The sequence below is a fragment of the Pituophis catenifer genome, unplaced genomic scaffold, assembly GCF_029215685.1.
Source record: "Pituophis catenifer annectens isolate HBS135680 unplaced genomic scaffold, rPitCat1.0.hap2 SCAF_10, whole genome shotgun sequence".
Taxonomy (NCBI): domain Eukaryota; kingdom Metazoa; phylum Chordata; class Lepidosauria; order Squamata; family Colubridae; genus Pituophis; species Pituophis catenifer.
The window spans coordinates 15,941,317-15,966,052 of NW_027256890.1; the positions used below are offsets into that span (position 1 = coordinate 15,941,317).

The 24,736-nt window shown below is 50.7% G+C and overlaps 1 protein-coding gene across 1 annotated transcript; it reads left to right on the forward strand.

Moving 5' to 3' along the window:
- The first annotated feature begins 11,370 nt into the window (after positions 1-11,370).
- On the forward strand, positions 11,371-22,812 carry WSCD2 (WSC domain containing 2). The gene is made up of 8 exons (XM_070950912.1): positions 11,371-11,746; positions 15,611-15,725; positions 16,858-17,042; positions 17,191-17,312; positions 17,758-17,932; positions 18,642-18,806; positions 21,288-21,488; positions 22,245-22,812. Exons 1-8 carry the CDS (start codon positions 11,371-11,373, stop codon positions 22,595-22,597), a joined length of 1,692 nt encoding a protein of 563 aa, XP_070807013.1. The 3' UTR covers positions 22,598-22,812.
- The last annotated feature ends 1,924 nt before the right edge of the window (positions 22,813-24,736 follow it).

A 24,736-nucleotide genomic window follows, 5' to 3' on the forward strand; every position in this document is an offset into this window, starting at 1 on the left:
TCCTTGCCAAAAGGGGCGACGTTGGCAGCGAAGGAGTTAAGCAGGAGGCAGAGCTGAAGGCTGGCGAGCGGGCGAGCGGAGCGGAGCTCAGTCGGAGCTTCGGCAGAGGCCGGGAGGGAGGCAGCAGAGGCTCCTGCTGGAAGCGGGCACGAAGGGAGGGCAGCCCTGGCAGCAGTTGGAGCCGCCGCGATCCGTGCCCGGCCTGCCGCCTCCAGCCTGGGGAGTCCTTGAAGACCAGGAGTTTCCTTCTCCGGTGGTCGCAGCCCGCCCAACGCCAGCATGTGAGCCCCCCACAGGCGAAGCCAGCCGGCCAGCCATGACGGGGGCTTCCGCCTCTGCCATCCAGCCCAGAGCGCTGCAGCCTCCGAGTGGCAGGCTCGGAAGGGAGGACGGGGCCATCTGCCTGCAGCCCGCCAGCTTCGGGGAAGACCCTCCCAGCCTTCTCCTCTGAATGCCCGGCTGCCCCCCAAGCATCCCTCCAGGACCTGGCATGCCCAGAGGGATTCCCAGGGGAGCCTGGAGGTGCCCTTAGAAGCTGCCAAGTGGAGGAGGAGGAGGAAGAGGAGGAGGAGGAGGAAAGGATTTGACCTCAGATGACCTCAGAAAGGTGACTTTTCCCAGGTAAGGAGCTCAGGTAGCATCCCATGGCTTTGGATTTCTGGGTTCATCCGGGAGAGGCTTCCTTGGGAGGCCATTTGGGTGAAGTTTTGCTCCGGGTCTGGCAAAGAGAACCGGGGTCTTGTCACATCTCCCCTTCCCCTTTTACTACTAGCCAGAGAGGTGGGCAGGTTGTCCTTTCTTCCCTTAGGTCCATGGGGCCAAAGAGCCTCTCTCTGTCCTTAGGGCCTTCGGTTTCCCAGTGGGCATTTTCTCCAAGGGGGTGAAGTGTTCCTTCAATCGTCCTTTCCACCAAGCCTTTCAGACCCTCCTCAAGGAGAGAGGGAGAGAGGGAGGGGGAGAGAGAGAGGGAGGGAGGGAGAGAGGGAGAGAGTGGGGGGAGGTCCTAAGAAAGACTTTGGGCCAGGGTCTTGTTGGGGTTGCAGGGGGGATTTTTGGTCTTTGTGAGGAGAGGGAAAGGAGACCCCCATCTTCTGGGGACATGAGAAAGAAGGGAGCCTTTCACAACTCAGAACAAGACAGGACAACTTGCCTGAAGCTGGTTGCTTGGCTGTTATCTCCTGAAATCTCGGATTAATTACCTGTTAATGACCTTTCAGCATCCTCTGGGCTCAGAGCTGGGGAAGGGATGGGTTGTGGGATGGGGGATTCTGTCCCCATTTTAGAGGCACAGTTGTTGCTGTTGTGTGAGGCAGCAGAGAGGCTGCCCTGTGGCTGCAGTTGTAACCATGATGGCATTCAGTTCATGGAATTCAAAATTTTCTTAAAAGTTCCATGAGGGACTTAGTTGGATGGGGGCATTTTAAGAAAGGAACAGGGTGGATCAACTCCCTGGAACTACGGACACTGAAGGAGAAGAGTAAGCATCCTCCTTCCTTGCCTCCCTCCCTCCCTCCCTCCCCCTCCCTCCTTCCTTCCCTCCTTCCTTCCCTCCCTCCCTCCCTCCCCCCTTCCTTCCTTCCTTCTTTCCTTCCTTCCTTTCCTCCTTCCTTTCCTCCTCCTCCTCCTCCTCCTCCTCCTCCTCCTCCTCCTCCTCCTCCCCTTCCTTCCTTCCTTCCTTCCCTCCCTCCCTCCCTCCCTCCTTCCTTCCTTCCTTCCTTCCTTCCTTCCTTCCTTTCTTCCTTCCTTCCTTCCTTCCTTCCTTCCTTCCTTCCTTCCTTTCCTCCTTCCTTTCCTCCTCCTCCTCCTCCTCCTCCTCCTCCTCCTCCTCCTCCCCTTCCTTCCTTCCTTGTAAAGCTGATGAAAAATCGAAGGAGTAAGGGCCGCGTCAGAGGTCATAGTTTAGCCACCCATTGGTGCCTGAATGCAGACTAGATGTTTTCCTGGAGGTCCTGACTGTGAGCAGAGTCCCGTTTGCTCGAGACAAACCCCCTTTGGAGGTCAAGAGCACCAAGGACTCTTCCAAATGGTTGGGCTGCTCCAACTCCATTGGACAGCATCTGGGGCCAGAGTGTACTCCATCTGTGTGTGGATGTGGGGAGAAGATGCTCCTTTGAAGGCCTGGGATATTAGCCCAGCAGGGAGTCTGGAGGCCTTCCGCACAGGAAAGGCATTTGGGCATGAATAGCTGGAGGTAACTTCAGCCCAGCTGCCTGATGCAGATTCAGGGGAAATGGCTCTTCTGCGTCCCAGCTTCCCTTGCTGCCTCTTGACCTCAGTGGGTGACAGACCTTCTCTTCCAAATAAGATTCTGCACCCAGCATCCCATTAGAAGATCCGCTCCAAAGCTGGAGTTGGACCAAAGGGCTCATCCAGATGGGCTGAGATCCAGCAAGGCTGAACTGCGGGGAGGGGGGGGGGCTGATGGGGGGGTTATGAGTGGCCCCATCCACATTGCCTTGAATCCACCAATTACATGGCTGTAGCTTGGGTGGAAAGGGGCAGGTGGAATAAGGGGTACCGTGGCTTCATCCACACATGGCATTCTGTAAAGACCTGTACCCCCAAACTGCATGTAGGAAGAAGCCTCTTTAGGTGGGCTTCTGGAAAAGCCCTCGCAGGCCCCCGTTGCGAGCAGAGGAACAGCTGGTCCCTTTGGGATTAACTTGACCTGTCCTAACTTCCCATTTTCAGAGTGAATAATCTATAGAGGCCACATGTCACACGCTGGAAGAGGAAGATGTAATGGTATCAGTAACTAGCAAATGGGATCAAGGGGCTTTGATCCCTTCTCTCGTTCATCTGGCTCCTTCCCACCCCCCCATTCCAGCAGCTAGTTAATTTTTTTAAGTGCATCCATTGCAGGCAGCATGCAGGGGATTTTTTTTAAACCTCCCTTTCCTCATCCGTTTGTTCATTCGTCTTTTGCAAAGGGCTTCTCTCTCTCTCCCTCTCTCTCTCTCTCTTTCTTTTTTTCTCTCTCTCCCTCTCTCTCTCTCCCTCTCCCTCTCCCTCCATCTCTCTCTCTCTGCCAGAATCACAAACGTAGGGTTGTGGTGGAAGAGAGGAGGAGAAGTAACTGGGCCTCTCCGAGGATAACTGCACTGCAGCAGGAAGAAGCATCTGGAGCCAGTTTACTAGGGCCTCTCCTTAAATGGGGAGACTTCAACTGGTACCATTCCCAACCAGCATGCAATAGCCAGGCCCACCCCGGGGGCCCTGCAGCTGCTCCTGAGAAGGCAACCCTCTCTGTCGGGGCGAAAAGACGTGGATGTGCTTTGGCAAGGAGTCAGAGCTGAGGGTTTTTTCCATTTTATATTCCTCGTATCCTCAGACTAGGGGTAGAACTTAGGATCAGCTGGTTAGAGGCCTCGCTTGGTTTCCATCTTGGTCACCGAAGGTTATGATCTGTGTGACTTTAACATCCTTTCAGAAAAAGAGCCAGGGGGGACCTAAAATGGGTCTTCTCCTTATCAGATGGTTTGGATCCAGGAGAGGATGGAGTTGTGGACCAAATCTGAAGATCACTTGGAGAAGGTGTTTGGAAGCCCAGCTGGAGATGCAGGGACCATTGCTGAGAAGCATCTTCCCACCAGAAACGAAACTAGAGCGGTTCCCACCAGTCTTGGGGACAAATTCTCGAGGGATGACTATGTTGTGTGACCAACATCTTTCTTTGGTCTGCCCCGAAAGTGCCACCAAGGAAAACCAGCTGACGCCACACTCCCAAATTAGAAAAGAGAGAACAAACGTCTCTTTTTAGTTCTTCCAACATATGTTCATAATTTTAATTGGCTTCCCTCGTCCACCAAGACTGCACGCATATTCTAGTGACTCTTTTTTCCCAGATCTAAATCTTCCAGCTTTTCTTTGACCATTGAACTCAGCCGGAGAAGACAAGCCTGTAACTGAAGAGAGAAATGTTGGACAGTCATGTCTGGAGAACTTTCTCAACCTGGTTACTGAAGAAGCCCATTTTCTGAGCTTGCAAGAGATAAATTAGCTTAAATACAGCTAATTTGGATACTTGACATCAGGGGTGGGTTCTACTAAACCGGTTTACTATCGGTTCCCATCATGCCCGCGCGTGCGCTCTCACTTATGATGACATCTCGGTCAGTGGGCGGAGCCTCCTGCCGGTTTTACTACCGGTTCTTGCAAACCGGTCCGAACCGGGGGCAACCCACCACTGCTTGACATGTGCCAAACCAAGGTTGTGCCAAGGCATTCCCAAGGATTGTGTGCTGTTTTGAGTCTAGCATTTAAATGTATTGTGGGAAAAGGCATTTTGTAGATCAGAGTCCCCCTTCATGGGTCCTTTATGGAGCCTTGTTAGATGTGGCTTGTGCACATAGGTTGCGCCTGTGTCTCTGGGTCTCGTTTTTTTCCTCTCCTCTGAAGCTGTTCCTCAGAATAACAGCTCCCTTCTCTTTGGTCCACAGAGGCCTCGGGTGGAAGAATTTTCTTGCTTTTTTCTCTCGACGGTCTTCTGATTCTCAAACAGCAGTGGAACAAACCCCTCGCTTCCTTTTTGACCATGCTTCCTCCAGCTTTAAGGGAAGAAGGCCAAACAATATTACAGGCTAATATTGGCTTTATGTGGTTTTTTTTCCCCTGTTTTATTTTTAAAAGAATCTTAAAACAAGGGGGAAAAAATAGACTTGCAAGCCTCAGTTATGGCTTTCGTGACAGAACAGCCATAACCACCCAGGGGGAAATTAGAAACAGGCTCAGCCTGGCAAGGCCCGATGGATGGGATGGCCCTGTGGTCCCACCACCTCTGGCTGCCCCCGTCCAGACGGGCTCTCGCTCCCCGCCTCGGCTGACATATTTCGGCGTCTGTAGAAAAACAGCTGTTCCTTTGGGTGGATGGCATTCTTTTAAAAAAAGCCAGAGAAATACGATCACCTTGATCTCATCCCTTAAAAACAACAACATGACAATCTGTAGTGACGCCGAATGCATTAAATTTGCATCAAGGCGAGTCACAATTAATTAGAGGCTTGATTAATACTTGATGCCTGTGCTTGCCTTCCTCTGCAAACATATTGAAAGTTGGCAGCCTTCAAATAATCTCTCTGAGCGCAGGGCAAGTTGCTCGCTTTTCCTCCAAATTTATTTATTTATTTATTTTCCTTCTCATTTTCACATGTTGCAACCCCCCACCCCGGGAGGAGCAATTTTAATTTTTGTCTGACGCAGGGGTGAAATCCAAATTTTTCCCCTACCGGTTCTGTGGACGTGGCTTGGTGGGCGTGGCATGGGAAAGATACTGCAAAATCTCCATTCCCACCCCACTCCAGGGGAAGGATACTGCAAAATCTCCATTCCCACCCCACTCTGGGGCCAGCCAGAGGTGGTATTTGCCGGTTCTCTGAACTACTTAAAATTTCCGCTACGGGTTCTCCAGAACCTGTTAGGTCTGAAGGCTGTTGTGAGGCTGTTGTGAAGAGGGACAGGCAGGGCGGGGTTAAAATTTCCACGGTGTCAGATTCCTTTGATCGGGTCTAATCCTGCTGGGGGGTTTTGTGTGGCCAAGGGCGTCCCCCCCCCCAGACGTGGGGTGGAGTGTCTAAAAAGCCAGAATGGCTGGACCCTGGGTTCAAGGTCCCTTCCCCTTCTTTGGCATGTTGGATATGTGACGCGTGTAAAATGGGGTGGGATTTGATCCTGTGGTTGTGGTTGTGTCTTTTTTTTGACTTCCTTGGAAGAAGGAGCTGCTTTCTTATCTATTTCTGGGGAGGGGGAGAGAGGAGAGGGCTGGCAGCTACCCAGAATTCACTTCCCCCTTTTCTTGGAGGGGTGTGTGGTTTCCCCACCCTCCCCAAGCTCAGGGTTTCCTATGGAGGAAGCAGAAGCGGCCTTGTGGTTTAACCGTGCAACACCCCCTCCCACAGTGGCCTGTTCTCCATCATTTAGAGCCCCCCCCCCCGTTCCCCGAGAGAAACCCAAGTTTGGCCAGAGCTTATGGAAAAGATCAGCCGAACCAGGAAACCCCAAAGTGTTAAGTTGGCAAGGCTGGCACGGGGGCTCTCCATTGAGCCAGGGGCTGATGTCCTTCAACCTCCACCTCTCGGAAGGGAATGAACCCGTGCCCTCTATAAATTGCCTGGGATTATGGGAGTCGCATCCAGTAATCTGGAAGGCACCAGGTTGTGGAAAGGGGTTGCCTAGGATTAAAGGGTACTTAAAATGCAAAATCCATAGTTTTCTAATGAGAGCGGATCCTGATTGCGTAACCAAAGTCACCCACCACCTGTCTTGCGGGTGCTTTTTGGAGTGCTGAGAGTACCTGGCAGGGCTGCCATCTTCCTGGAGCCTCCAGACTCCACCTACCTGGTCTAAAGGTAGACTATATGACCAGAGGTAGAGAAAATTCCTCCTTCAGTCAGTGAACCAAAGCTGAGCTGGCCACTTAGCCTGGTCTTGCACTTGAAGCACAATTCCTTTTGTTGGTTGTTCAGGGCTGCTGATATATCACCTTACAAAGGGAAGAATGTGGCTTTCTTGGACTGTCGGGGGCCTCCTATTACCACCTGAGACAGGCACCTCCTCAAGAAACCCCAGGACAGGCTTCCCCCTCCCCCACCAGCCCCAGGGGGAGATCAGCCCCTTGAATGAAGGAAGTTCTGCCTGTCTCCAGGTCTTTCTCTCTATTCTCAAACGTCTCTGTTTGATTTCCAAACCTTGGTCCCCAATGCTTTGCCTCTTCACTAACTGTCCCCATCCTGCCCTGTTCAAATGTTGGCTTTCAAGAGAGAATTCCTGTCTTTGGGGTGAACCAGGCGGGGCAAGTCGCTGGGCGATGGGGGTGCAGAAGATGGAGAAGCCCGGCCCTCTTTGATTGCAACCTTCTGCAGGGTCTCCTGGTCCTCCAGCTGGCCTTTTGACTTCTGGGGGGGCAACGAGATCTCCTAGGCTTTGGGAGGGCAGTCCTCCAACCCTAAGAATCGTGTCCTTGGCTGGCTCCCTCCCTCCTGGGATGACCTGACCTGTAGCCCCAGCCAGCGTTTCAGAGGAGAACTTCATTTATCACCAGACGCTGGACTGCTCTTTGCAACCCAATCTTAACAGTCTTCTACTGGTTGCAATTTCACGTAAGAAGAAAACTTAGATATAGAGGGGGGGAAAATAAATCCTAGTAAACCAGGGGAATAGCAAACCGACAATCTTAGGGCATGTCCCCATTTTCAAGCTTTGCCGTCAGGCGCATCCATGGCGGTGCCTTAGCTCCATTCTGGGTTGAGTTCTTCTCAATCATCTTTTCTTGGCTTGTCTCGTCTTCCCGGCCTTTCCTGAACTCGTAACTTTTCTCAGGCTCTGCAGATTCTTCTCGGGACGCTGCCCAGCCCTTCTGAAAAGCTCAGCTTTCTCTCAGAGAGAAAGGCGCTCCCTGCCCACGTTTGAAGAGGCTGAATATGCAGGAATGCCAGCCTGGGCCAGAGGAAGGGGGGGGAGAGAATGAATGCCATCCTTCAGCTGAATGGGGAGGGGCATCAGCTTTGGGCGATTGGCAGGTGGTTTTCCATCCTTGCAGTAACTTTCCAACCCCTCCTCCTCCTCCTCCTTGGCTGGAAACTCTAGCCACAATAGAGACATTGTCTTTGCTCAGTTGTGGTTCTCTTCTTTTCTTTCTCTTGTCCGAAGTATCTGGGGTTTCCACAGACGTTGGGTAGCACTCGGGCACACTTTGCAAAAAAAACCCAACAACCCAGCCACCACCGCTCGGAAGAGAAGGCCAAGCTTGTTCTACTGTTCGCTGGTAACAGAGCAATTGAGGGAACTGAATAATTTAGTGTCCCTTGTGTTCCCTTGTCAGCTTATTGTGACTTTACAAAACTGACCCATTAAAGCCCGCTGAAGTCGAGGGCCTTAGGAAAGGGCCAGGCGTGTGTACGTTTCCCTGGATTATTGTTTTAATTTTTCCTCTCTGCTACTAAGAGGCAACCCCCAGGTTGAGAGATCAGCATCACTGTTCAAAGCAAGAATAACAGAAGGCAAGACAAGCGTTTCACTTTTCTTCCAGCAATGCACTAAATAGCCCATTGCCCCAAATGCTGGGGAACTGGCTTGCCCCACTTCTCCTTCAGCCTGTGTTGGATTTTGCTCCTGCAGCTCCCGCCTGAGGTGGCCGGATGGCTTCCAGGCCTCACGTAAATCAGTCCCTGGGAATCTCTCCAGCTTCTTAGGGCCTTCATTACGAAACCTTATACAGGGGGTCCTCGATTTACGACCACCATTGAGCCCAACATTTCTGCCGTTAAGCGAGGCAGTGAAGTGAGCTTTGCCCCATTTTACAACCTTTCTTGCCATGGGTGTTAAGTGAATCACTGCGGTTGTAACCTGCTTGTTAAGTGAATCTGGCTTGTCAGAAAGTCCATAAAAATGCAACCGTCATAAATACGAATCCGTTGTCCATGCGTCTTAAATTTGATTGCCTGGCCACAAGGAAGCTGCAACGGTCGTAAGTGTGAAAAATGGTCCTAAGTCACTTGTTTCAGTGCCATTGTAACCTCGAGTGGACGGTAAACGACCTGCTGTAAGTCAAAGGCTGCCTGTCTATTCTCTGAATTGAATGCAGAATGCAGAATTCTGTCTCTCTCTCCTTCCTGCTTCCTAAGAGCCTTTAGCCAGTTGGGGCTGAATTTGCACCCACAACCTCGCTGTTCCGGCTTAACTGCCTGCTTGACGCGAAGGGTTTGCCTGGCTCTCTTTAGCTTCTTCCTGAGCTGAAAGGAGGGGAAAGGATGGTCCTTTGATGCCTTGGCCTGCAGAAGGTGGCCAAGTCTGCAGCTGAGCAGCCATTCGCCTTTGCGGCGGGTGGGTGGGTGGGTGGTCCTGCAGGCAGAGAAAGCGATTGACTTGCCTGCCATGGCTCTAAATCAGGCTTTTCCTCACGGGCCGCTGGAGGCACTGCGGAGAGAAGCCAAACCAGGTTAAGAGCAGCCACGAGCCGTACGGAGACCCCAGTCGAGGCTCAGAACGACTGCGACGGAGGCAGTGAGACAAGCACCGCCCTACCTGTTGAGCCACGTTATCCTCAAGGGAGAAGGATCACTCGTCTCTCCACGAGACGATGCACTCTTGAAAACCCGTCCAAGCGATTCTGAAGATCAGCTTTATCCCAGGTGTAAACAAGGGGGAATTGCTCAGTGATGCGTTCTCCCATTTCCGCCCACTTTAGGCTTGAGGGGTTTCTCTTGCTACAGTCCTGGGCTTCCCCGAGACACCCCTTCCGGTCTCACAACTATGGCAAACTCAACAGTGTCGCCAGAAACAAAGCCCTCGTCTCCCTCCTTCCCTCCCAGAAGGGGGTCAGACAGCTGGGAATTCTCCCATTCCTCCTATCCAGCCTTCCTTACTGTAGCCTCCTTGCCTGATGGAATGATTGACAGGGATGGCACGGTTGAGAGATCTTGATTTTGACCGTGCATGAGGCAATAACAAGGCTTTCAAAGTTCACTCTTGCTAGCGGAGAATAATTCCCTGCAGACCCCCGCCCTCCAGACGGCTGCAGACGATGATTTTGAATGGTGCAACAAACAGGGAATAAGGAATTGCAAAGCGGAACGGAGATTCCCAAGGACTCAAGGTTGTAGATTAGAAGAAAAGATTTTTAAAAAGGCTTGTTTAAAAGCTTCATTTTGTCTCTCTCTCTCTCTTTCAAATTGCTTTCTTCCCTGCAACCACAGAAGGTTCCCCCCTCCCCCCACCTCCTTCCGTCGATTGCCATAAACTTCACGCTTCAGAGACAAAGTCGTGTTTGGATCGTTATACGAGGAAGCAGAATTAAAACATTTATTTATACTCCACGCCGTCTGCCCCAGTGATATTTTTTACTTAATCATCTCAAGACAGATGGTAGGAACATTAGAGTCCATTAAACTAATGGCATTCAGTCTTCCCCATTTATTTGCTTCTTCGTTTGTTCCTGGTTTTTGGGTCGTAGTTTTCTTCGCCTCCGCTTGCAGGGGAGACCTTAACTCAGCTCTGAGAGCAGAAGGGGACCCTGCAGTGCAGCCACGGCTCTCATGAATCTCTCTAAAGCCGAAGAAAGCAAGCGAGAGACAAGATTTTATCCTTGTTAGGAGATTTTGCCTCTCTCCTGGGCTTCTTACAGCATCCACCTGGTGGTAGGAGAACAAGGGCCTCTTCAAGTAGGCCAGGGTGGTTTTAGCATCTTAAGATGAGCCAGGGCAAGGATGATGGGTCATTGGGGAGGAAACAGCCCAGCTTTTTTTGCCTTGGAACATGGTGTTCCTGAGGAAGATTGTGGAGATCAGGGTGATGGCAACGTCATTGGGCAGTAGAGTATTGGCAATGTTGTCTGAACAAGTTCTTGCTTTCTGAAGCCTCCCTTGGCTGGGAGGGAGGTATGGGGCAATGTTTCTCAACCTTGGCCACTTTAAGAAGTGTAGACTTCAACTCCCAGAATCCCCCAGCCAGCCATACTGGCTGGGAGATTCTGGGAGTTGAAGTCCACACTTCTTAAAGTGGCTAAGGTTGGGAAACTCTCCTTTGGAGAGGGTGGGACCAAGAGAAACCCTTGCGATTGGCTCCAGTAGCCAATCAGAGGTGTCCGTGTGATGATGTCATAAAGGTCCTCCCACCCTGTTTTCAGCCCTTGCTCTGAGACCGACTTTTGTGAAATAGCAGCCGGGATCTGGAATCCCTCCTTGATCATGTTAACTCTTCTAAAAACTGGGAAAGAGAACGGAAACTGTAGGAAAACTGTCCCCTTCCTCACCTCCAGAGACAAGCATGGTTTAAAATCATGATGGAGAGATCCTCTTTAGTGCTTAGCTCAAAGAGAAATGTCTTTTTTGTCCTAATATTCTCTTTTCCATTGATTTCTAGGTTCAATTTTCTTCCCACCCCGTGACAATGAATGGCAGTTGGTTCAGATGTGTTCCTGGACATTATTGGATACCTCAAAACTCCTTGGATGCGTCTCCGCTTTGGTGAACGTTGGTGAACTTCCTTTCCAAGGCAGGTGGACTTGCCAGGTTAAAAGCAGCAGCGGCAACTCCTGACCTCCAGGTTGACCATGATAACTTCATCCTTGGCTGCTCTGTGGCAGGAGAAGACCAAGAACTAGTGCAAAGAACAAGTCCTTTATCTGGAGCAACTCTGCAACCTTCTCATTTTGAATCAATGCATGGACAGGAGTATCCAAGCTGGGCTGATTTATTGAGAGAACGGCACTGAGGACCCAACCGTGGCACCAGATTCGTGGCATCAGACCCATGGCCTCTTAGACGGCAGGAAGAGGTTCCTCCTCTCTGCTCAGAAGGGTGTTTTCCAAGTGTGGGCAGGCTGCTTCTTTGCTCGTTTCTCCACCCGGACTCCGTGAAAATCCGTAATGACGCTGACATGGCCAAGCTCTTGCTGAAATTCCAAAGATACTTTTGGCGGAAACCCATCCGTTTCTTCACCTTGATCGTGCTCTACCTGACGGCTGGCAGTTTGGTCTTCCTCCATGCTGGCTTCAGTGGGGAGACGAGGGTCCCGGGGGCTGCCCCCCGGCCCAGCAACGGTGCTGCAGAAGGGACGGAAGCTCAGTTGGGGGCGCTGCCGCTTGGCCGGGAATTTAGAGCGATGCCGGAGTCTCTGGTCTTGGCCCGGAGGTACGGGACTTGGTTCAAGAACCCTCCGAAGGACGCAGCTGGGAGGAGCAGAGGTGATTATGGGGAGACGTGGACTCGAGTACTCAAGGGGAGGAGTGTTCATGAGAAGGAGGAAGATAGAGGTAACGGTCTTTTGCTTCAGGATAAATTGGGAATAGCATGCGGAGAATGGAAATGGAAATCTTATTTTTTTATCCCGGTCCCTCGGACGGTAGGGTTGCCTTAATTTGATCAAAACATTCTCTAGTTTTGGGACAGGCTGCCGTTTAAGATGGCATTGGTCATTTTTAGCTGCCACATCAGAGGGTTGGCTCATTCTGTTAAACCCTTGTGTTGCTCCAACCCAAATCCTTCCCTTGTGTCCTTCACATTTTTGCACATCGTTTCAATGTTCTTTCCATTGATTTCACACATCTTCATCCATTCATTCCAAAATGCTCTTGGTTTGCTTCAGAGGTTCTCTTGGGGGGTGGGGGGGGGCTTGATCTGTTACCCACTCATCTCATAGTTGAGTTCTTCTGATCACTTTACAAGAAGGTTCTTTTGGCAGCTGTGTTAGGTTTTTGAAATCAAGTTATACTATGTTCCTGATGAACCCCTTATCTATCAACTGGGTGATTTTACTGGCAGTGGAGGGAGGTGGGAGGTAAACATTCCTTATTCTTGATAATCTGCTGCTGCCCAAAATAAATGAATTATTTTCTTGCTGTCCATCAAAGGATTGCTTAATCCTTTCTTCCGGAATTTTACCTGCTTCTGAAATCAGATGGATTTCAAACTGCCCCTCTCGACCTCTATCTTAAAGATGGGCTCAACATTCGGACATGTTCATTGTCTCAATTCCTCATCTATTCCCACCAGAATCTCCTACGATTGCAGCCAGCAGGTAGAAGTAATCCGTCTAAATGATTAATCTTTCTTTCTTTCTTTCTCTCTCTCTCTTTTTAATATACTTCAAAGAACATAACTTTATTTCCAGGAAAACAAAAACAAAAAAACCCAAAGCACTTTGTCTGACTTTGCCAAGACAGTTCTCTGTTAGAAATCGGGTGGGGAAGAATAAATCACTGCATTCCCTCGCCCCACCCCCACCCCCCAACCCAAGAAATGTAGTAAATAAGGAAACATCGGGGCTGAGACGAAACGTTTCTTCTGCAGAAAAGACCCAGGAAAATAGAGAGAGATTCTGAGATCTTCTGAAAGGTGGAGATGGGACAGAGCTGCTGGCCCAGTCTGGAAAGTTTCCAGCTTCACCAGCTTCCCTTTTCATGCTGCCTGTTGGGTGGCATCTGTGGCCTGAGTGAAGCTCAACATCTTCCTCATTTCCTCCATCTGAGAAGCTGCTCACCTGGGGGGGACAATCATCTCCTAAAATAGAAAGACCTCCCCTCCCTCCCTCCCTCCCTCCTTCCCTTCCTCTCTCCACATCCACATCGTAATTGCATTTTTAAAGAGTTAGTTCCTGGTTTCTAGCGTTTAAGGCTGCCTCGTTTGGGCCGAGAAAGACATCTGGAGAGCCCAAGGATCATTACTCCTTCCTGGCACGGGTGCAGGAAGATGCTTTAGTGTCAAGATTGCCCAGAGCTGCCTTCCCCAGCTGCTGCCATTTATTTCTTATTTTTATTTATATATTCAGTGAGATAGGCTGCCCATCTCACTCTGCCTGGCAACTCTGGCCAGCTTACCTTTAAAACCGTAAATAGAAAATAATAAGAAGCATTAACTGCCAAGATAAACAGCCAAAGAGAAGATTGTACGGGGATTGCATCCTCTCTGTTAATCCACCGGCCGCATCCAACACAGAGGGACCCATCAGGGCCCCAGGCAGTGGTGGGTTTCAAATTTCAAATACTACCGGTTCTGTAGGTGTGGCTTGGTGGGCATGGCAGGGGAAGGATACTGTAAAATCTCCATTCCCTCCCCATTCCAGGGGAAGGATACTTCAAAATCCCCATTTCCTCCCAATCAGCTGGGACTCAGGAGGCAGAGAATAGATGGGGGCGGGGCCAGTCAGAGATGGTATTTGCCGGTTCTCCAAACTACTCAAAATTTCTGCTACCGGTTCTCCAGAACTGGTCAGAACCTGCTGAAACCCACCTCTTGCCCCAGGACCCCAGATGAAGGGCGGAGCCTGGCTTTAATGCCCTCCAGGAAGGCCAAAGGAATGGGGCAGACCTCGTCTCAGCTGGCAAGATAATCCAAAAGAGCTGAAAAGGCTCCCCATCGTTCGTCCTGCATAGCAGATTCCTGACCCAAAGATCTTTTGCTTTGGCAGTTCCCCAAAAGAAGCACCTGAATTTTGGCTTCCTGGTGGCTTTTTGGCTTCAGCTAAGGGTTCCCCCCCACCCACCCAATGAATGGCAGGGAGGTGGTGGGCCCGTTCTGGAAACCCGTTCAGCCAGGCTCATTAGTCTAATTTGATTTGACATTCCCAGAATTTCTAGCAGATGGCGAGGGAGATCCGATTGCCACCGACGGCAGCCTTGCTTGGCAGGCCCAGCCATATGCAATGCATCCCCCACAATTAACCTCCGGGAAGGTGGCTCTCTGCTCTGGCTGCCGGGAAGGGAGGCCGAGCCTGGAAATCATCGGAACAAAGTGGGGGTGTCTCTCCTGGACACGATCCATCCTCCCTTTCTTGGTTGATGCTCCACAGGAGGGCAAGAGCAGAGGGGGGTCCCCATTCCCACTGGGCCCATCTCACCCCACCACTCCTTTTCTTTGGCCAGGAGCCCCATCTGGACCAGGGCAAGGGGGGCTAGGGGGGAGGGGGCGGAGCAAACCAGACCTTTGAAAAAAACCCATGGACAGTAGTGGGGGGGAGAGGAGTTGGGGGATTTTCCCCAAGACTGAACTGAAAGGATTTTGCTATCAATTGCCAACCTCTTTTTCCTCCCTTCTAAACCTCCTACAATTTAGTGACAGGATTTGGGGTGTGGGGGTATCCATGCAATTGACTTTTTTTAAAAAAGTCAGTTTCTCCCGAAAGCTAAAGCAAAAGGGTAGGATGTTTCAGGCCTCAAGCTTCCTCTCAGAAGGTTGCACAAGTGTGGTTTGTCGCACACTCAGCCAGATTTTCAGATAGGCATTTTTATCCGCCTATCGAGCCCTTCCCAAAGACCCAGAATAGGCAGATGTGGAGGTTTGATGGTGATCAAGGCATCGTTGTAGGGTGACAGCTGTTCCCAGTAAAACTGCCTTTTGCAATTGACGGGTGGGGATGTTGTCAATGCCGATGGCGTTTTATTATAAAGCCAGATTGTTATTATTATTATTATTAGAGTTTGCCTTGCTGGCTGGGGATGATGGGAGTGGTAGTTCAGCACCTCAGTCCAGTCCAGATGGATCACTGGACTAACTTCAGCCTTGGTCTTCTTTCAGATTGAAGACTGACTCTGGAAAGATCAGAGCTGTAAGCTTTGGGGAGTTGAGGCAACTCTTCCCCAGCTGTGTAGGTGACTCATCTTGGCAAACCGAAGGCCGAAGGTGGACTGGCAGTGCCACCTCTTTCTTCCCCTTGCCGAGCCAGAAAGAGGCACGCCCAACAGGTTTCCTTGCGCCAAGTCTGGTCTTGTAAATCGAAAGAGCCATCGGTATGCAGGAGAGCGTGCTTTGAATTCACATCCAGGCACTAGCGAAGCTGGCTTGTCACTCTGATGGATGGTTCCCTGGACAAGCAGTGCAAACTTTGGTGGGAGGAGGGAGGCTGTGCGGTGGTTAGAGAAACCTGCTAGGTGCAGCAGCTTTCGGATGGGATCTCGTAGGTCTTACAATAATTTTTTAAAAATGCAGAATCTGGAAAAACAGCATGGGAATTCTCCCCAGGCCACGCTAGTACTGAGAATTGTCACTCTGGATAATCCCTTTAGCCCAGCCTTCCCTGGACTCCCTGACTCAAGATCTGGAGTGTATCAGGTCTGCCCCTCTCTTGAAGCGGCCTCTTCCTTCCAAAGGGTGGATGCTAACATTTTTTCTCCTTCCACCAGCAAAATACATCGGCTGTTATGTCGACAACACCCACCAGAGAGCCCTCCGCGGAGTGTCCTTCTTTGACTACAAAAAAATGACACTGTTCCGTTGCCAGGACAACTGCGCCGAACGGTAGGGTGGCAAACGACACCAGGAGTTCATTAACTCCAGGCATCGAGTGCGTCTCCTTCTTGTTGGGATTGGCAGTTTCAGGTTCTCCCTGGGACTCTTTGCCATGAGGGCAGCCAGTCCAGATGTTGCACAGGGCCTATGGATGGACTCCTGTGGCAATGACTGCCAGACATTTCAGGACCAGGGGGAGCTCCCAGGGAAGGCAGACGTTGATCCGTTCCATTTTATAAATTGGAAGGAAGGTCTTGATGCCTCTTGGGTTACCTTGCGTTGAATGGTTGGGGAGGGGGGAAGCGAGGGACATGATGCCAAATGGTTGGAGCCAAATCATGCTGAATTGAGGTTATCTGGGAGACTTTTTTGTACTGGGGGGGGAGGTTGGGAGCAATTCAAAGAGGGTGGGACAGAGGAAAAAAGAAATGCTGAGCCCTATAGACCAAGAAGACATTCCTTCCCTAGAGAACATCCATGAATTTCCTTCTTCTCCAATTTCTTGAACCACAAATACTTTGCAATTCTGCTCTGGGGCAGGACTTCCTCCTCTGACTGCTACCTGCGGGAGATTTTCCCCTAAGTGATTGCTTCAAAAGATGATAGCAGTGGCAAAAGACACATATTACTCCCCTCCACCCCCACACACAATATATCACACAATCCAGCCAGTCTTGAAGTAATATGGCTGTCTACCATCCATAGAGTGATGGTAGCCTTTCCTCTTGGGAAATATGTGTTTTTCTACCTGCCTGGTCAGGAGTCACACAAGACACCGAATCGCGTTTCTCTCCCTGACCTACTTGAGAGGAAAAGTAGAGGCCACTTTGATTTTTTCTACTTGCTGAATTTATTCCTCGTCAAGCTAATGGTTGGGGTGGGAAACGGTGAAATATGGTTAAAGCTGAAAGGCGATAGGATCAGTGCCCAGAGATCCATCCTGATTTCGTCCCTTTCTCCTGCCCTGTAAATCTCCACCCAATTGCTCAGAATTCCTCAAGTTAAGCCCAGGTGTGGCCTTGGTTCAACTAACCCAGTTAGTGTACGATGATGACACGGCCCAGGAATCCCCGTCGTTCAGGGACATCCGGTCTCTGTGTCTGGAGGATTCCCACATTCAGGGTGCCTTTGTCTGTGGCAGGGGCTACCTCTACGCGGGGCTGGAGTTCGGGGCAGAGTGCTACTGTGGGCACAAGATCCTGGCCGTGAACGTGAGCGACATCGAGTGCAACATGGAGTGCAAAGGAGAAAAGAGCAGCTTTTGTGGGGGACCAAACCGGCTGTCCATCTACCGCCTGGAGCTGGCCCAGGAATCCACCAGGAGGTGTGAGTGTGGCCTCCGTTGTTGAGGGCCTTGGCACAGTGTCGAGGTGTTTTGGTTAACTGGATGGGCGGAATGAGGAAGGGCCTTGTGCCTTTTGGATCTCTCTCTCTGAATTCTAGCAAAGAAACCTCCCTCTGCTTCTCTCCCCAGATGGCAGCGCCATCTTCCGCGGCTGCTTCCGCCGGCCAGAGAACCTCTCCTCGGCTTTGTTGGCAAGCAGGCCCATGAGGAACATGTCTGTGGACCGATGCGTTGACCTCTGCACAGGAAAGGTGAGCAGAAGGGGGGCTGCCTTGTGCCCCAAAGTCTGGCACAAGGACGTGGCTTTTCTCCAAAGTTCCCTGCCTGGGTTGGACCACCAGGGTCCATATGCCTCCACTCTTCCTGGGTGCCAATGCAGGCTCCATGGAGGCATTCTTTGGCCACCAGCGGTCACTACTTGACTCCTGGGTGGGGCAGCATCTCCTCTCCAGGGGCTGCCAGGGAGGCCAGCGGAAAACAGGGGCTGGACCATGGGGGCAGGAGCCACGCAGGGCCCTGAAGGGCAGAATCAAGAGGGCTGGGCATCCCTTCTCCCTTCCCACGGTCTTCATGAGAATGCCAGGACCTCTGCATCAGCCCTTCCCATGTGGCAGGCAGGAGCTGACCTCCGTCCCTCTCTGCTCCCAAAGCATTTGCCCCATGCCTAGCAGTGAATTCTCCCTCCCTCCCTCCTAGGAATACCCTCTGGCAGCTCTGGCTGGCACCTTCTGCCACTGTGGTTTCCCCACCACTCTTTTCTCCTTGCATGAACGAGAAGGAGAGCATCTTTGCGCCCAGAGATGCAACGGGGAGGAATTTGAAAGCTGCGGCACTTCCGACTATTTCATTGTATACCAGACCCAAGTGCAAGGTATCAGGGGCAGGGGAGGTGGTGGGGATGGGGGGCTGGTGGCATTCAGAAGATATCCTGGGCACCCTGGCAGCCTCCTGTTCCATCAACAAGGGAGTCTGGAGTCCCGGGTACACTGTGCCCATCACCTCTTGGAGCTCCTTTCTCTGGTTATTAATTTGTAAAACCATAGCATAGTCCCTGCTTTGGGGTGGGGGCCCAAAATACACAGAGCCTCTAGTGTTTCTCAGCCTCTGCCCCTTCCAGATGGGTGGCCTTCCAGAACTGCAGCCGGATGAGAGAGGACACTTCTCTTTCTTCGAGCCCTGGTCTGAGGGCTCAAAGAAGGAAGGTGTCCTCCCTCCATCACTTGAGAGCTGGAGAAGGTTTCAGATGTAAATCTTGGGAGTGTGGTCACCTCCCAGCTGACAATCTGAGTCTCAGCTTCCATGTAAAATAAATAAATAAAAATTTTTTAAGCCAAGCATCTCTTTGAGAAGCTCAATGAGATAGCTTCAAAACCTTCTGCTCTGCAGCACTGCCAGCCAGCCTGGGGCAACCGAGAGAAGGCCACCAGAATGAGTGGTCTGGGATGAGCAAGGGGTCTTGAAACTCCTTCTCCTTTCCCCATGCCATCCAGGACACCTTCAGAGGTGGGAGTTGCACCAGTGGCCCTCAGAAACATCTCCTCCGTGACCTCAGGGACCTTCTCTTGTTCTCTGCTTCACAGATAACCGATGTATGGATCGGAGATTTCTCACAGCTCGAGCAAAACAATTGGTTGCACTTGCCAGCTTTCCCGGAGCGGGCAACACGTGGGCACGGCATCTGATTGAACTGGCCACGGGTTTCTATACGGGGAGTTATTATTTTGATGGCTCTCTTTATAATAAAGGTGATGGCAAGCATGGCTTCCTTGGGAGTTGAAATGGGTGTGGAAGGGGGGGTGGGATTGGAGAGTGGGCCGGACTTGCCCTGAGCCATTGGAGGAGAACTCAGCTGAAAACCTCACTCAGCTATGAATTTGACCCTCCCTACCTCAGCAGCTTCCACCATGGAAGACCAACCAGCATGTCTCCCACAAAATCCAGGCAGTGTGTTTTGGCCAGCAGGCAGACAGCAGAGCTGGCAGGAGGGTCAGACAGTGAGGAGATTGGGGAGGAACATGGGCCAGTCCTGGGATGGCTGGGGAAGGCTCGGATGAGGGCTCTGCGTCAGAGGCAGAGAGGGAGATAGACAGCAGTGAGACAGAGGAACAACTGGAACCTGTTCCCAATGTGCGCATGCACAGAGCTGCTAGAAGACAAGAACAATTAAGAAAGCAGGGTCAACTCGGGAGTAAAGCCATACCTTGGAGGTGATTGGCCCCTCCTATAGGAAACAAAAGAGGAGCAAACAGGGAGGGGGCTTTTTCAGGAAACAATTCGTCCGTTCGGTAGTTTCAAGAGTGGAAAGATCTGTCCATGTATCCCAGAGACTTTGTGCCAAGTTTTGCTTTACTCTGCATTTGGAAACAAGTTACATGGCAGCTTGCCAAGCAAGATAAGGTGTGTTGATAAATATTCCTTTGAAAAACTGTTTGGACAAACCTTGCTGACTGTGAATGAAAGGAATCCTCAGTCATGTAAATAAAAGAGGTTTTGCAGGGACCAATTCCTGCTTCCTGCTTTTTAAGGGAGCCTAGGTCAGAACACAGTGAATGGATTCTCTTCTCTGTAGTCTAAATCAGGGGTCTCCAACCTTGGCAACTTTAAGACTTGTGGACTTCAACTCCCAGAGTTTGCTGGCTGAGTAATCCTGGGAGTTGAAGTCCACAAGTCTTAAAGTTGCCAAGGTTGGAGACCCGTGGCCTAAATAGTGGAACACTTTTTCTGCACAACTCTTGGTCTTCTGGCTTTGCTTCAACTACCTGGTAGAACATCTCCTAGGTCGGGCAACTTTAAGACTTGTGGACTTCAACTCCCAGAATTCCCCAGCCCAGAAGTCCACAAGTTGCCAAGGCTGTAGGCCTCTGGCCTAGGCTGCCCTGTTGGCATCTGGCCTTGTCAGAAAGAACTCCAGAGAGATCAAGGTCATCGCTGGAAGACTGGAGCTTTGACCCCACCATTTCTTTCAAACTCAGCCCAGCCCAGACAATTTGGGAATTCGCCTCTTCTGGCCATCGCTTTATCATCTTCCTTTCTTTCTTTCTCTCTCTCCCTCCCTCCCTCTGTTCCTTTCAAATTGTCAAGCCAGCTTCAGATCCTTTTCCTGGAATTTGCAGTTGCCTGGAGACCAAACCTTGGTAGTTCTAGCTCATTATAGTTTTAAAAGATCCGTGGGAGAAAAAAGACAAATCGGTTAACAAGCAGCCACTTCATAGAGAAAGCCCCGGTAAATTTTCAAGGGTAGCTTGGCATCCCACGGAAAGCTCCGTTACAGTGATCAGCCTCTGATCCTCTCACCAGGGAAAGGAGGGATGTGCTGAGATTTAAGGATTCCGTCCATGCGGGACTCCCCTGTCTGAAAAGCATCCGTTAAGCTGATTTGGGAGGAGGAAATGCAGAGAAGAAGGCCTGAAGCCAACCTGCCCAAGAAGTTGAAGAGTAAAGCAGAAAACAGAAGGACAGAGTCGGAAGGGTCCTCGGAGGTCTTCTGGTCCAGCCCCCTGATCCAACAGGAGACCCAAGACCATTTCAGACAAGCGATTGTCCCATCTCTTCTTGAAAACCTCCAGTGATGCAGCGAGAGGGAGAGGAGGGGGGGGAGAGGGAGAGAGAATAGATGATTAGATACGATAGATAGATGATAGATAAATAGAATAGGATAGGATAGAATTCTTTATTGGCCAAGTGTGATTGGACACACAAGGAATTTGTCTTTGGTGCATACGCTCTCGGAGTACATGAAAGAAAAGATACATTCGCCAAGAATCATAAGGTACAACACTTAATGATAGTCATAGATAGATAAGAAAGAAAGGGGGTAGTTGATGAGAGAGAGAGATAATAGATGATTAGATATGAGAGATGATTAAGAGATGATTGAGAGAGAGAGAGAGAAGGAGGGAGGGAGGGAGGGAGGGAGAGATTCCTGAAAACCTGCCAGCTTTATCCCTACGTGGAGGGCCATTTTTATTTTAGGATTTCCTCCCAATTAGTTCCTATTTTAAATTATTTTTCAACAGCCAGTCAAGGGGAAGCCCCTCCTGGCTTTAAATAATTCTCCATGCCTTTCTCCTTCTCTGCCCCGTGCCCTGCCTGGCCTTCCCAGAGTCATTAGACCAGCTAAAGAGTTGCCAGGCCACTTCTGTCACCCTCCTTCCCTTTCCCCCTGTTTGATGCTCACGGTTGACTCTTTCATTTCCTCCCTCTCCCCTCCCCCACCTTGCCCCAAGGGTTCAAAGGCGAACGGGATCACTGGCGCAGCGGTCGGACGATATGCATCAAAACCCACGAGAGTGGGCAGAAGGAGATCGAAGCCTTTGACTCGGCCATCCTCCTGGTTCGCAACCCCTTCAAAGCACTGATGGCGGAGTTCAACCGGAAGTACGGGGGTCACATCGGCTTTGCTTCTCATGCCCACTGGAAGGGCAAGGGTAGGTCTGCCCGGCTGGGATGCTCTTCCAAATTACGGGTTTCTGCAGCTCCACCACCTTCCTTGAACTTCAAGACCCAGAAGCTCAGATGCAGAGACAGAGCTTCAAGAGAAGCCAGGTTGACCGCAGGCTTTAGAAGAGCCACAACTGACCAGGATAAGCCTCAACTTTCATCGATATGGCTTCTCCTGCTTCTTCCCACCTCTGTGCTCTGAGTGAGGGTCATGTCTTGGGAGGAGGGTGGATGTCCATATTTTGTGACTGTCATGGACCCGTTCAGTCCTAGGACCTCCAGCTCTCTACTGTCAGGGTTCCAAGTAGCACCCCCAACGAAAGAAGACTCCGAGGCTAGAAGTTCCTCAAAGTTCCATTTTATGAGAGATGTCATATTGGCACATCTGGGAAAACCTGAATCTGAAAGCTTCCAGGTTTTCCCCACCCAAAGGACAGTCCACGTCCCTCCCCCCCTGCACCCCCATGTCCATCATATGGTCCAATCAATGCACTGTCCCAACTGGAGAGGCCTCACAGTCACGCCACTCCAGGCCCGAATGTCCTTGACTCTCAGAGAAAGGAATGTTATTATGGCTAAATATCTCCACCGCTCTAGAGATAGGATTTGACAAGATGTTTAAATGAAGCAAAGAGGCTATTTAAAGCTTTTATCTCTGGTTGTGGGGGGGAATAAAAGTCCAGACAGACCCTGAAGATGCCAAGGAAGGCTTAGCGAATAACGTATTTTCTTCCTTCACTCAGAATGGCCGGAGTTTGTCAAGAACTATGCTCCGTGGTGGGTGACTCACACCCTCGACTGGTTGAAATTTGGCAAGAAGGTCTTGGTGGTCCATTTTGAGGACCTCAAGCAGGATCTCTTCGTCCAGCTCAAGAGGATGGTCAGCCTGCTGGACATCGCGGTTCACGAGGACCGCTTGCTGTGCGTTGAGGGGCAGAAGGACGGAAACTTCAAGCGATCAGGGCTGAGGAAACTGGAGTATGACCCTTACACCCCAGAGATGAAGAAAATGATCAACGGCTACATCAAAACGGTGGACATGGCTCTGAAACTCAGGAACCTCACCGGTGTCCCCAAAGACTACTATCCCAGATGATGGACAGTGGTTGGGGCCGAGGAACTGATCTCCTTTGGAGGTGCAAATTCGCTTCCTCCTGGCCAGGAACCATTTCCACCCAGTGGGTGGGGGTGTAGGAGGACTCATCCTGCCGGTGCTCGCTTTTAAAGAACTCTTTTGCATGAGCAAAGATGGCGATATTCATGGTTGACAGAAGATGTTTTGGCCAACCAGTCTCCAGAAAACGAGGCCCATCGGTGGGAGATCTTTGCTGCTGCTGTTGCTGCTTCTGCTGCTGCTTCCTCCCCACCCCAGAATTTTTGTGTTCCTTCCTGCCCAAGTAAGATCACTCTGCTCTTCCTTAGCTGGTTGCCTTTTTGAACCCAGTTCTAAACAAACAATTTGGTTAAAAATCCCACCGTGTGATCACCTTCCTTGATTCTGCTGACCCAAGAAGAATCCTCTTTTTTGGAATCCTCGACATTTAGAACCTGTTTACTTTCAAAGGCTGGTTAGGATGGTTCAACTGATCGATGCTGAGCTTTGTGCTAGCAATATAGTTTCTGCATCTTCCTTCTTGGGGCAGCCTCAGAGCTGCTGGACTCCATCTGAACAATCCTCAGGTTAAATGCTGCCCATTAAACCAACATTTTGTTAAAATCTCCACAGCTGTGGGTCTTTTGTGGCATTCGGCGTCCGTGTTTGGGGGGATGGCACTATTTGGGGTATGAGTTGGTGGATCTAGTCACAGATACAACTAAGCATCTGTCTCTCCCTAATCTATATTCATCATCCAGTTGTATCTCTACCTCCTTCTGATCTTTCAAGGAGCAACTAGGCAGTTGCCATGCTATGAAGATGTTCACATGGATTAGAATTTTATCTCATGTCTTAAATAACATAGATTCCAGATATGATTTAGCCTATCTATGTCACCTATCATCCATCGCCTCTATTTATTTATATCTGCTGTCTGTCTATCATATCTCTCTCTCTCTCTCTCTTTCTTTCTTTCATTCCTTCCTTCCTTCCTTCCTTCCTTCCTTCCTTCTTTTCCTCCTCCTCCTCCTTCCTTCTTCCTTCTTCCTTCTTTTGTCTGCATAAAAGCAAAAAAAAAAAAGTTAGACTGGAAAAAAAATCCATGAGGCTGTTTTTCAATTACCTAACGAGTACCAGCTACGTTCTGGGATCACCCAATGCTGAGGAGGAGAAGAAGCTCAGAGAACGCGAATGGCAGCCTTGTGAGAATGGCATAGCATAACTGTCTGTCCAAAGTCCAGAATAGCCACACTGCCCATTGCGACATTTCTCTGCAGCTTCCACTCGTTGGTGGGGTGTCGTTTTGTATTTCCGAACAGAGCATTCCTGTTTTGCATTGTGCTGATGCTTCTCCTTTGGCAAAGAATCTGCTTGCAAAGCAAGCCTCCCCTGCCCATCAGCTACCGGGCAGGATGAGGGATGAGCAGGGGGGCGCTGGGGAAGGGGCAGAGCTGAGCTGAACGTGACGGCGGCTTCAGTCCAGCGGCAGCAGGAACATCACTGGGGCTTGGTGTGGGTTTACAGGACTGTGGGTGGGGAAAGGAGGGGCTGGAATGCTTCCTACCAGAAGGGGTCTGTGCCCTCCCCTCTCTTGTTTCTATCCCCTCTCTCCTTTCCTGCACATCCCTCCCTTCCAGCTTGCACTGACCATGGTGCTGAATACAAAATGAGGGGCTCCGGTTGAGTGTTTTCACAGGTGCTCCCACTGCCAGGTCTTTCACTCAGCCCCCCCCCCCCCGGAGATGTCAACGCATTTTGATCAGATCATTTTGAGGAGGGGCTGCAGATCTCCTCTGCCCTGGGTGGCCTCTCCTTCCAGGCCAAGGCCTGGGACTGTCTCTCACTGCCCTTTCCTTGTGTTGATGCAGTAGCTAATGGAGAAAAAGGGAGTTCACAATCACAACTTCTTGGGAAATATAAGCAAGGCCAAGAATGTAATTCCAGAAGTTCTTAAGACATCCTGCACGCATGCTTTGATGTCCCTGGTAGGCACAAAAATAGGAAAATTAACTGACTGAAGGCTGTTTGGGGGATGAGATGTTGAGGGGAGGGAGGGAGGGAGGAGGGAGGGAGGGAGGGAGGGAGGGAGGAAGGAAGGAAAAAAATAATAATGTCTCCACTATTGCATAGTTATGAGAG

Bases quoted from the DNA above. Each gene is read 5' to 3' on its own strand.
- WSCD2 (XM_070950912.1), top strand. From the start codon at position 11,371: ATGGCCAAGCTCTTGCTGAAATTCCAAAGATACTTTTGGCGGAAACCC. The intron at 17,043-17,190 runs GTGAGTGTGGCC...TTCTCTCCCCAG, and splicing joins CCAGGAATCCACCAGGAGGT to ATGGCAGCGCCATCTTCCGC. The intron at 18,807-21,287 runs GTGATGGCAAGC...CCTTGCCCCAAG, and splicing joins TGGCTCTCTTTATAATAAAG to GGTTCAAAGGCGAACGGGAT.